Source organism: Pseudophryne corroboree, chromosome 6 (assembly GCF_028390025.1).
Source record: "Pseudophryne corroboree isolate aPseCor3 chromosome 6, aPseCor3.hap2, whole genome shotgun sequence".
Classification (NCBI taxonomy): domain Eukaryota; kingdom Metazoa; phylum Chordata; class Amphibia; order Anura; family Myobatrachidae; genus Pseudophryne; species Pseudophryne corroboree.
In genome coordinates this window covers 72,493,583-72,506,448 of record NC_086449.1, presented here as the reverse complement: position 1 = coordinate 72,506,448, position 12,866 = coordinate 72,493,583, and the positions used below count along the sequence as shown (strand labels likewise).

General features: G+C 44.4%; 1 protein-coding gene across 13 annotated transcripts in view; it reads right to left on the bottom strand.

Moving 5' to 3' along the window:
* The window catches only part of CACNA1A (calcium voltage-gated channel subunit alpha1 A), a 502,477-nt gene that overhangs the window by 55,130 nt on the left and 434,481 nt on the right, over positions 1-12,866 (bottom strand). For 10 of the 13 annotated variants that reach the window (XM_063931156.1, XM_063931144.1, XM_063931146.1 and 7 more), the window contains one exon: positions 11,035-11,073. The exons of the other annotated variants lie outside the window; for them this stretch is intronic. In XM_063931156.1, coding sequence (XP_063787226.1) covers positions 11,035-11,073 — 39 coding nt within the window. The remainder of the gene's footprint in view (positions 1-11,034; positions 11,074-12,866) is intronic. 13 annotated transcript variants of the gene reach the window in all.

The following is a 12,866-nucleotide window of genomic DNA, read 5'->3' as shown; positions in this document are numbered from 1 at the left end:
CTGAGGTCTGGAGGAGGGGCATAGAGGGAGGAGCCAGTGCACACCCATAGTCAAAGTTCTTTTTAGGTGCCCTATCTCCTGCGGAGCCCGTCTATACCCCATGGTCCTCACGGAGTCCCCAGCATCCTCTACGGACTAGGAGAAATAGATTTACCGGTAGGTTTAAAATCTTATTTCTGAAAGCTGTTCTTACACAGGTAAAACCAGTGGTGCAAGTATGCGGGTACGCTCGGGTACAGAGTACCCTTAAGAATTTGGCAGCGGGTACGCAGTATCACCTACCACACCCTTTGCCATTACCACAATTATAATGTGCCACAAAGCAACAAGACCACTTTGTCAGGGTTACTGGGAGTGTGACAGAGGCCACGCCCCCTCACAACACATGACCACGGCCATTTTTCAACACTCAGTACCACTAAGAAAATATTTCTACTTGCACCACTGGGTAAAACAAAGGCACCCAGTAACTGACAAGGGTCATGGGCCAAAATGTTAGTGCTGCAGCCTGTCTGTGTTTATCATAAGAAGGATCATAATATCTATGATGTTATCAGGTGAGATCTGAGCATCAGGGCCGGTTCTAGACCTTGTGGCACCCAGGGTGAAAGTTTTATTTGGCACCCCCCCCCCCTCCCCGATAGGTACAACGGGGTTAGTGCGCGCAGTTGACGTGCGTAAAAAGGGGGCGTGGCTTCATATGGAAGGGGCGTGGCCACATGTATGCCCCCTGTAGTTGTGCCCCCAGTAGAGTTATGCCCCCTGTTGCTGTGCCCTCAGTAGTTTTGTCCCCTGTTGCTGTGCCCTCAGTAGTTTTTCCCGCTGTTGCTGTGCCCTCAGTAGTTGTGCCCCCGTAGTTTTGCCCTCAGTAGTTTTGTCCCCTGTTGCTGTGCCCCTATAGTTTTGCCCCCTGTTGCTGTGCCCTCAGTAGTTTTTACCCGTTGCTGTGCCCTCAGTAGTTGTGCCCTCAGTAGCTGTGCCCCCTGTTGCTGTGCCCTCAGTAGTTGTGCCCCTGTAGTTTTGCCCCCTGTTGCTGTGCCCCTGTAGTTTTGCCCCCTGTTGCTGTGCCCTCAGTAGTTGTGCCCCCTGTTGCTGTTTCGTCAGTAGTTGTGCCCCTGTAGCTGTTCCCTCAGTAGTTGTGCCCCGTTACTGTGCCCTCTGTAGATGTGCTCCCTGTTGCTGTGCCCTCAGTAGTTGTGCCCCCTGTGGCTGTGCCCCAGGTAGCTGCGCTTACAAAACAAAAACAAAAAAATACTCACAAGCCCCGCTCCTGCTTCCAGACCGCTGCTGCTGTCCTCCGTCTCCGGCCGCCACTTCTCGGATCTATGGGAGAGACGTCATGATGTCTCTCCCATAGCGCTGCACACAGACACTAGAGGTCAATTATGACCTCTAGCGTCTGACGCCGCTCCCACAATGCCGTGCGGTGCACAGTGAAGTCAGACGCACTGCATGGCACCAGTGGGAAGGGACAGGCGGTGGCGGGGGTGCTAGCGGCGGCAGTAGTGGCGCCCCCAGGACTGTGGCGCCCCGGGCAAAAATCCTGTTTGCCCGCGGCAAGAGCCACTACTGCTGAGCATGAAGCCACAACCAGCTTCAGATGCCGTGTTATTTTCCTAGGGATGAGCCAAACAGCTTGTCTTGGGGCCTTTAGGACAGCATCTATATCAGTGGTCCCCAAATTCAGTCCTCAAGTACCCCCAATAGTTCACATTTTCCAGGTCTCCTCACAGAATCGCAAGTGAAATAATTAGCTCCACCTGTGTATCTTTTAAATGTGTCAGTGAGTAATGAATACTCCTGTGCACCGGCTGGGTAACCTGGAAAACATGAACTGTTGAGGGTCCTTGAGGACCAAGTTTGGGAACCACTGATCTATATATTTCAAGGACAGTTACTCTCTAGATTCCATCAATAACTACTGTTAAGTAACCATTCAAATTCCAGCATATTGGCACTTCTGGTTTAACAGAGGAATGATAGACATTACAGAGTTTTAATATATAGAAGTTACATACCTCCCAACATGACCCTCTCCAGGAGGGACACAATGCTCTGCTCCTGGACTTCCCTCTTACTGTATGATTGCCATCACCTGTGCTGAAACACCTTTCTTATCCATTACCCTGTTCAGCACAAGTGATGGCAATCATACATTAATAAAAAAGTCCAGAAACAGAGCATTCTGTCCTTCCTGGGATGGGTCATGTTGGGAGGTATGAAGTTATTATATATTTGTACATAGAGAATCTCCAAACCAAACAGTAGTTTTTTTATACTTGTAATAATGACCCTATTAATTAGTGATAAATTGCGTTCCTTTGCTGTCAGTGTAAAACTTTTCTCTCACTCTGTATATTTCTACAGTACATGCATAAATGAATAAATTACACATATATATATATATAATATATATGTTCTAATGGTAATTCAGTCGCGCCTTCAGTGTTTAAAAGTGGTTCACCAAGGAATCCTTAAATGACAACTTAATATGCGTACCAGATATGGAATGATCAACTGCTTTGTACAGGGTGCCTTTCCATCAGGGGTTCCCCTTGTGCGTGCTCCTTTTCCTCTTGCATCCGTCCGGATCCGTGTGAGGAGTATATATGTGTAAATATGTAGAGCAATGTGTCAATAATATGCTCTTAATAGTGACTTCGTACTGAGCTTGTGCAAAATACTATAAAAAGTGGCTACGTGCAATAAAGTGCTGCAGTGCTTATATTATATTTGTAGTCAGGTACAATGACCCATATAGGTAATGTGCTCAATTACCATTTGTTAAGGGTGCAACACCAATCTACAGTGTTTAAATAGGGAAGGAGTATTATTTCTACTCATAAAATGCACTCACGTTTGACACTGCACTGTATTGGAAGTTTTCCTTGTCAGTCAACCATCAATATGGTAACTGATGCAAAACGGGTTCCCTTGAGTATAGATTTGACTTTAGGGAAAAGACAGAAGTGACACGGTGCTAGATCTGGCGAGTATGGAGGGTGTTCTAGCACTGCAATCTGTTTCTCAGCCAAAATCTACTTCACTGTGTGGCTGGTATACTGTCCTGATGGAGGATGAAACCATTTTCTACAACTCTGGCCTCTTTATTCTGATTCTTTCCCGCCAAGTTGCTAGAACATTTTTGTGGTAATATTGATTCCCTGTTGCGCCTTCTGGTACCCAGTCTTTTAAAATGACACCCTTGATATCAAAGAAAACATATAACATGGCTTTGAATTTGGATTTGCTTTGACGTGCTTTCTTCATTCTTGGTGATGATGGTGTTTCCAGTGCATGGACTGGCGTTTTGCCTCAGGATCGTACTGGAAGATCCATGTTTCAGAGGTAATAACTTTATCTAAAAAATGTGAATCCGCTTGAATTTGTTCCAAATTGTCTGCACAATTCACGATCGATTATCTTTCTGCTCAGCAGTGAGAATTCTTGGAACCGTCTTAGTACAAACTTTCTGATGTTAAGATCTTTATGCAAAACTTGCCTAACAGTTTCTTTGGCAATGTGCACCATTTCTGCTATCATTTGGATGCTGAGTTGAAGGTCAATTCAAACCATTTTCTAAATTTTTTCCACACTTCTGTTTGATGTGCAAGGCCTTCAGGGTCGTTAATAATCTTCGACATCCTCACGACCATCACTAAATCTTTTGTGGCACTCAAACATACGTGCACGTCACCAGAGCCGGCCCTAACCAATATGATGCCCTAGGCAAGATTTTGGCTGGTGCCCCCTAGCACCGCCGCTAGTTCTGCACGAGATGCTTGGCATGAGTCAGCTGGCAGCTCTGCTAACGTTGGGTGCCTTTTATTTATGAAAATGCATCTTACTTGCATTACTATATGGCTAGGATGCACAAGCAGCTTCTGCTGATTAAAATGATATCCAGCATGCCTGTGCGACTGCAGCTGTATCTGCATACGAAATGCTATATTACAGTGATTTCCAGGAATACACGCAACGTAGCATTTCGTATGCAGATACAGCCGCAGTCACACACAGAATATAGGCATGCTGCATATCATTTTAATCAGCAGGAGCTGCTGGTGCCCCTAGGCATACCAAATGCCCTAGGCATTTGCCTAGTTTGCCTATGCCTAAGGCCGGCTCTGCACGTCACATACAAATCTGCCCCGTAGGCCTCAATTAGCATACGGAAAGTTGCTGTGGGCGTTTTGTTCAACTTAACTAAAAATGTGAAGTTAATATGTTGCTCTACTTTTGAACTAAGCATTTGTAAAACACAACTTTTTTGACCGCTGCGTGACAGCAAACTATGGCCCTCATTCCGAGTTGTTCGCTCGCTAGCTGCTTTTAGCAGCACTGCACATGCTAGGCCACTGCCCTCTGGGAGTGTATCTTAGCATAGCAGAATTGCTAACGAAAGATTAGCAATTCTGCTATTAAGTATTTCCTTGCCGTTTCTGAGTAGCTCCAGACCTACTCCTAGATTGCGATCACCTCAGTCCGTTTAGTTCCTGATTTGACGTCACAAACACGCCCTGCGTCCGGCCAGCCACTCCTCCGTTTCTCCAGCCACTCCTGCGTTTTTACCTGGCACGCCTGCGTTTTTTAGCACACTCCCTGAAAACGGCTAGTTTCCGCCCAGAAACACCCACTTCCTGTCAATCACACTACAATCAGCAGAGCGATTGAAAAGATTTGTTCGCCCGTGAGTAAAATAGCATAGTTTTGTGTAAAATTGCTTAGCACGTGCGCCCTGCTGTGCAAACGCATGCGCAGAACTGCCGGATTTTAGCCTATTAGCAATTCTGCTAAAAATAGCAGCGAGCGAACAACTCGGAATGACCACCTATATGTGCGAGATGGGTGACACTTGCCAAACGGTTTTGGTATTGTTCAAGGTCAGTGTTTCCCCACTCCCTTTTAACTCACGCAGTATGATTTATTATTTTACAAGTACAGTGTCGTCAATTAATAGCCACACTTTTATAAATTAACAAAATGCAGAGTTCATAAACAGAAGAGAAATCTAAATCAAATTAATATTTGGTGTGACCACCCATTGCCATCAAAGCAGCATCAATTCTTCTAGGTACACTTGCACAAAGTCAAGGATTTTGTAGAATTATAGTCAGATGTATGATTAACACCAAACTGGTGATAATGATCATCATTGTCATGTGTAGGTTGAAACACAGTTGTTAACAGAAACATAAACAGCTGCTTAGGAGGCTTAAATCCGTGTGAGGAACAGCCAAACTCTGCTGTAAAGGTGATGTTTCATGTCAGAGGTCATACACCATGGCAAGACTGAGCACAGCAACAAGACACAAGGTAGTTATACTACATCAGCTGGGTCTCCCCCATACAAAGATTTCAAAGCAGACTGGGGTTTCAAGATGTGCTGTTCAAGCTCTTTTGAAGAAACACAAAGAAACGGGCAACCATAGAAGCAGTGGTTGGTCAAGGAAATGTAGTGCATCAGATGAAAAGACACATCATGCTTACTTCCAATCGGAAAATGTCCAGCAGTGCTATCAGCTTAGAACTGGCAAAAACCAGAGGGACCCAGGTACACCTATCAATTGTTCGGAGACGTCTGGATAGAAGTGGTCTTCATGGAAGAATTGTGGCCAAAAATCCATCCATTCGACATGGAAACTAGGCTAACGACTCAACTATGCACGAAAACTTAGGAACTGGGGTGCAGAAAAATTATAGCAGGTGCTCTGGACCGGTGAGTCAATTTTTTTTATATTTCTCTGTAACAGAAGGCAGTTTGTTCGCTGAAGGGCTGGAGAGCGGTACAATAAGGAGTGACTGAAGGCAACGGTGTAGCATGGTGGAGGTTCCTTACAAGTTTGGGACTGCATTTCAGCAAATGGAGTTGGGGATTTGGTTAGTATTAGTGGTGTCCTCAATGCTGAGAAATACAGGCAGGTACTTATCCATTATGCAATACCATCATGGAGGTATCTGATTGGCTCCAAATTTACTCTGCAGCTGGACAACGACCCCAAACATACAGCCAATGTCATTAAGAACTACTGTATCTTCAGTGTAAAGAACAACAAGGAGTCCTGGAACTGATGATACAGTATGTCCCCAACAGAGCCCTGATCTCAACATCATCAAATCTGTCTAGGATTAGATGAAGAGACAGAAGGATTTGAGCAAGCCTACATCCACAGAAGATCTGTGGTTAGTTCTTCAAGATGTTTGGAACAACCTCCCTGCCGAGTTAAAAAACTGTTAAGGGCGGTACTCACGGAGCGATCGCTGCTTAAAATCTAAGCAATCTGACTAGATTGCTTAGATTTTAAGCAGCGATCACTCCGTGTGTACCCCTCACAGCGATAGCGCTATCGCTGGTGCTAGATTGGCCTGGTCGCTCACTGGTGAAATGAGCGCCCCCCCCCCCACCGCACGCTCAGCACACATCGCGCTGTGCTGAGCGGGGGAAGAGATGTGTGCTGAGCGAACCACTCAGCAACACATCTCTCCCCAAATCGACCCGTGAATACGTCCCTTTAGCAATTGTACCTAGAAGAATTTATGCTGTTTTGAAGGTAAAGGGTGCTCACACCAAATATTGATTTGATTTAGATTTTTCTTCTGCTGATTCACTTTGTGCATTTTGTTAATTGATAAAAATAAACTATTAACACTGCTATTTGTATCTATATACTGTATATATACAGTATACACACTGAAGTGCCAAAAGTCATGGGATAGCATTCTGTAATGGTAGGTGGTGCCACCGTACTGTGACGTCTTGTGACATCTTTACAATGCCCATACCTGCATCAGTTGTAATCTGACATCTTGTGAGTCAGTTTGAATACCAGCATCCTAGCTGGTGTTCAAACTGACTCACAAGATGTCAGATTACAACTGCTGATGGCAAGGCGATGTGAAGTATCAGATTTCAAACAAAGCACCATAGTGGGTGCCCTAGGGATGGTACACTCTATTTCCCCAGTTGTGCAGATATTCAACATTCCGCTATCTCTACGGTGTCACGTCTGTACCATGGAAGGAATTATCACTCACCGTGGACAGAGCAGTGGCTGACCACGGGTGCTTAATGATCGTGACCAGTGACCCCTGGCCAGAACTGTCTATGGTAACAGACAAGCGACACTGGCTAAAATCAAATCTGCATTCAATGCAGGCGGTACCAGATGCATATCCAGCAAGTCAGTGCAGCATTCTTTAGCTTCCATGGAATATGGGAGCAGAAGACCCACCAGAGTGCCCCAGTTAACCAATGACACCAGACACAGTGCCTCCATTGGGCTTGTGAAGTCTCTAATTGGACCGCTGGAGGGCTTGCAACATGAGGGATGGTCCTATGAGTCCTGGTTTCAGTTGTTTCTGGCTTTTGGTAAGGTTCGGGTGTGGGGCAGACCACATGAGGCCATCAATCCCAGTTGTCAACAAGGCACCATGCATGCTGGTGGTGGTTCCCCAATGGTGTGAAGTGTGTTCACGTGGCATGGGTTGGGTCCTCTGGTCCATCTGAAAACGCCAATGACAGGTAACTGCTATGTTGCATTGCTTGATGAGCATTTGTAGCCCATCATGGACTTCATGTACTTCCACAACAATTGGATGTTCCAGCAGGATCATGCACCATGTCATTGGTTCCAAGTTGTCCAGAGATGGTTTGAGGAACATTCTGGAGAATTCCGATGAATGGTGTGGCCACCAGTTTTGGCCGACATGAACCCAATCAAGCATTTATGGGACTTGTACCTACAAATATCATGGAGCTGTGGGAAGTTATCCCGATGGCATGGGTCAACATCTCTCCAGAGGTCTTTTCTTCACTTGTGGACTTTATGCCATGTTGAACTGCTGCACTAGAGGGGGTCCGACATGATACTAGGCACCTATTCTATGACTTTTGGCACTCCAATGTATACCATACTGGTCACCAGAATTGTTGCACTAACATAGACTCTATATAGCATACTGGTCACCAGAGTGGACACTATAGAGCATACTTGTCACTAGAATGGACCATATAGAACATTCTGGTCACCAGAATCGACACTAAAGAGCATACGGGTCAACAAAATGGACACTATAGAGCATACCAGGCACCAGAGTGGACACTATAGAGCATACTGTCACCAGAATAGACTCTATAGCATACTGATCATGAGAATAGACACTATACAGCATACTGGTCACCAGAATGGACACTATAGAGCATACTGGCCACCAGAATGGATACTATAGAGCATAATGGTCACCAGAACAGACTCTATGTAGCATACTGGTCACCAGAATGGACACTATGGAGCATACTTGTCACCACAATGGACGCTACAGTGTATACTGATCACCACAATGGAAACTACTGAGCATATTGGTCAAAAGAATAAACACTAGAATACTGGTCATCAGAATAGACTCTATCAGCGGGATGTAATGGAGTCTGAGATCGCCGGAGGTTCGGGATGCCGGCCGATCTCAGACTTTTTTTTTAAAGAAGCAAACACTTATGAGGCAAAACCATACCTTGTAAGTGATTGCCCCTTTAAAAAATGTCCGAGACTGGCCGGCATCCCACACCTACAGCGATCTCAGACTCCATTACATCACACCATTTATAGGATACTGGTCAACAGAATAGACTCTATAGTGCATACTGGTCACCAGAACGGACACTATATAGTTTGCTGGTCACAAGAATGGACACTATAGAGCACACCGGTCACCAGAATGGACACTATAGAGCATTCCCATCACCAGACTGGACACTATAGAGCATACTGGTCACCAGAAAGGACACTTTAGAAGAATATTGGTCAAAAGAATGGTGAGCATACTGATCACCAGAATGAACACTATAGAGCATACTGGTCCAGAGAATGGGCACTACATAGCATACTGGTCACCAGAATAGACACTATAGAGCATACTGGTCTCCAGAATACACACTATAGACAATACTGGTCACTAGAATAGACTCTACAGATGATACTGGTCAACAGAATAGACTCTTTAGTGCATACTGCCACCAGAAAGGACACTATATAACTTACTTATCACCTGAATGGACACTATAAAGGATGACAGTCACCAGAATGGACATTATAGAGCATGCTGGACAACAGAATAGACACTATAGAGCATAATGGTCACCAGAATGGATACTATAGAGCATACTGGTCACTAGAGTGGACACTATAGAGCATAATGGACACCAAAATGGACACTATAGAGCATATTGGTCACCATAAAAGACTATATATAGGATACTGGTCAACAGAATAAACTCTATAGAGCATGCCGGTCACCAGAAAAGACACTTTAGAGTATACTGGGCACCAGGATGGACACTATAGAGCATACTGGTCACCAGATTGAGGTCTGCTCTATACACATTAGAGTATACTGGGCACCAGGATGGACACTATAGAGCATACTGTGCACCAGAATGGACACTATAGAGCATACTGGTCACCAGAATGGACACTATAAAGCATTCCCATCACCAGACTGGACACTATAGAGCATACTGGTCACCAGAAAGAACACTTTAGAAGAATATTGGTCAAAAGAATACTGGGCATACTGGTCCAGAGCATACTGGTCCAGAGAATGGGCACTACATAGCATACTGGTCACCAGAATAGACACTATAGAGCATACTGGTCTCCAGAATACACATTATAGACAATACTAGTCACTAGAACAGACACTACAGAGGATACTGGTCAACAGAATAGACTCTTTAGTGCATACTGCCACCAGAACGGACACTATATAACTTACTGATCACCTGAATGGACACTATAAAGCATGCCGGTCACCAGAATGGACACTATAGAGCATAATGGTCACCAGAATGGATACTATAGAGCAGTGGTTCTCAAACTCGGTCCTCAGGACCCCACACAGTTCACGTTTTCCATGTCACCCAGCAGCTGCACTGTGTATCACCAACTGTCACATTTTAAAAATGTACAGGTGACCTGCAAAACATGAACCGTGTGGGGTCCTGAGGACCGAGTTTGAGAACCTGTGCTATAGAGCATACTGGTCACTAGAGTGGACACTATAGAGCATAATGGACACCAGAATGGACACTATAGAGCATACTGGTCACCATAAAAGACTATATATAGGATACTGGTCAACAGAATAAACTCTATAGCATGCCGGTCACCAGAAAAGACACTTTAAAGTATACTGGGCACCAGGATGGACACTATAGAGCATGCTGGTCACCAGGATGGACACTACAGAGCATACTGATCACCAGAATGGACACTATAGAGCATACCGGGCACCAGGATGGACACTATAGAGCATACTGGTCACCAGAATGGACACTATAGAGCATACCGGGCACCAGGATGGACACTATAGAGCATGCCAGTCACCAGAAAAGACACTTTAGAGTATACTGGGCACCAGGATGGACACTACAGAGCATACCGGGCACCAGAATGGACACTATAGAGCATACTGGGCAATCTGGTGACCAGTATAGAGCATACTGGTCACCAGATTGAGGTGTGCTCTATACATTAATCAACAGAATAGCCCTGGGAGGTTTTTGTTTTTTTTCTTAAACACCTTAGTGCAGAATATTGTTTCCGTTCTGTACGTTGTGTTTAATTCTCATTAAATGTTTTAATTTCATATATATGGACATGATGGCTTTCATGTGTATCAGAAAGAGGCCTTGTCTTCCCTGTTCTGTCTGTCACACAACAAATGCTACAGGCCCAAAACATTCATAAACTTCTTTTAACAATAAGTAACAGCGACTGATTTCTGTAGAATCCTTTGAAGACAGGTGTTTTTCCTTTTGTATCTCCTTAAAACTTCCCGTAGGGTGTAACAGAGATGCATGTAAAGCGTGCAGTAGTTTATATGATCATATTTAGCGTTGAATACACAGTACAACAACAGAAAGAAATAAAGAGCCATAGTGAAAGAGAAAGAGAAAACTCGGGTGCAAACAAGAGCAATAGATGGAGAAAGAAGATAGGAGAAAGTGTGAGAGTATGTATTAGAGGTGTTACATACACTGAGGTTACTCCCTCTGGTTCGGGTTTTCCTTCGCTGCTACAGCAAGACAAAGACAGAGGGGAGAGGAGAGACAGGAGGTAGGGAGAGACCACAGAAGTGTAGGACGGACAGAAAGACATCACGGGGAAAGAGACAGAAGGACAGAGAGAGAAAGAACACAGGTTAACAGCAGTTAGACCGAAATACTTTCATATAAACAGTGCCCAGTTTAGCGGACAAATGACTATAGAGAGGTGAAAATCACACAACAGCCACAAGAGGACAACATGTGTTACACTGACGCAGCAGAAGACATCTTCTCTTCCTGATATCCCCTCCCAAACCCAGCTCTTATTGAGGACCCTGGATAGTACTGTTGAGTAACATAGATGACAGGATGTGAGAGTGACACGTGGAAGGGAAGACAAAGATGAATGGGAAGTCCTGGCAAAGAGACAGCGCTTAGTGTCAGCTTAGTACAATCATAGCAGGTGCATGGAAACTGGCTGTAGAGTAAATGATTCATGAGAAGCACAATGCAGCTTCTATCTGAACAGGTTGCAGGTGATGTTTGTAATGGATGCTGACATGGCTATTGTGTTAGGCATTTGAGGTTGATAATGATTATGGAAACAGCCATATAACATGTATGTAATAAATCTCATTTCAGTCTCTTGCTTAGTGTGTCCATGGTGCCCTGTGGATATAGGCTGAGGGCAGCTTCCTTTATTAGCAGGTATCTGGATCTTGTAGGGGTAAATTTACTAAGAATCGTATCTCATCCATGTCTGCCCAAGATTAAACTCGGGTGGGAGCATCAGACACACGTGTTTCTTTATAACTCAAACACTGGAATTTATTATGTTCCCATGTTTTAGTTATTCAAGTTTTCCAATGGTGTATAATGTACTCATGTTTGGCCGCCATGTTTGCCGGCAGCCAAACACTCACGTGCATGAAGATCTGTGCAGGCTTCTCTGTGTAAATGTGATATAAAATAGACCCCCCCCCCAAAGCATAACCAGACCTGGGCTTTTAGAGCTGCGTCTGGTTCTAAAAATACTGGTGAAAAATGTTGAGGTCCTCCTGTATTTTAAGAACCAGTGCTGGGCTCTTGGACCGGTCCTGGTTCCAAAAGTATGTGGGGGGAAAAGACATAGGGGTCCCCCATATTTTTCAAACCAGCACCAGGCTCCACTAGCCAGGGAGTTAAATGCTACAGCCAGGGGACACACTGGCAGACAATAATAGATCGATTTTTTACACTCTATAATGAAATATCAATTCTGCACCCACCGCCCAGAGGTGGTAGGGAGAGCCCCGGGCTTCAGCCCTGGCCTTGGGTGCCTGGAGGGGGGCTCTTTAGGGCTTACTAGGGGGGGTTAATGTTTTGGCTAGTGTACCAATACAAACATATCCCCTGGCTGTGGCATTACCTCCCTGGCTACTTGTGCCTCAGTAATGTATTCTGCCCACTGTCTCCTTTTCCACACCTAATAATAGAAAAACCTCACATGTTATTTTTCTTTTCTTTTTTTTAAATGTGAGAAAGTTATTACTAAGCCATAATGTTACACATATATATATATATATATATATATATATATATATATATATATTTATATATATATTTACTATCATTATCCTGTATTTATATCATGCCACAAGGGATCCGCAGCGCCCAATTACAAAGTACATAATTGAAAAATCAAAACGGGACAATAGTGACTTACAGTAAAAGACAATATATGACAAGTACAGGGTAAAAAACACTGACATAAGTATCAGAGTGGCAGAAAACTGTGGGATTAGGTGCCGTCGAGGATGTTTAAGCAAGAGAAGGATAAGCA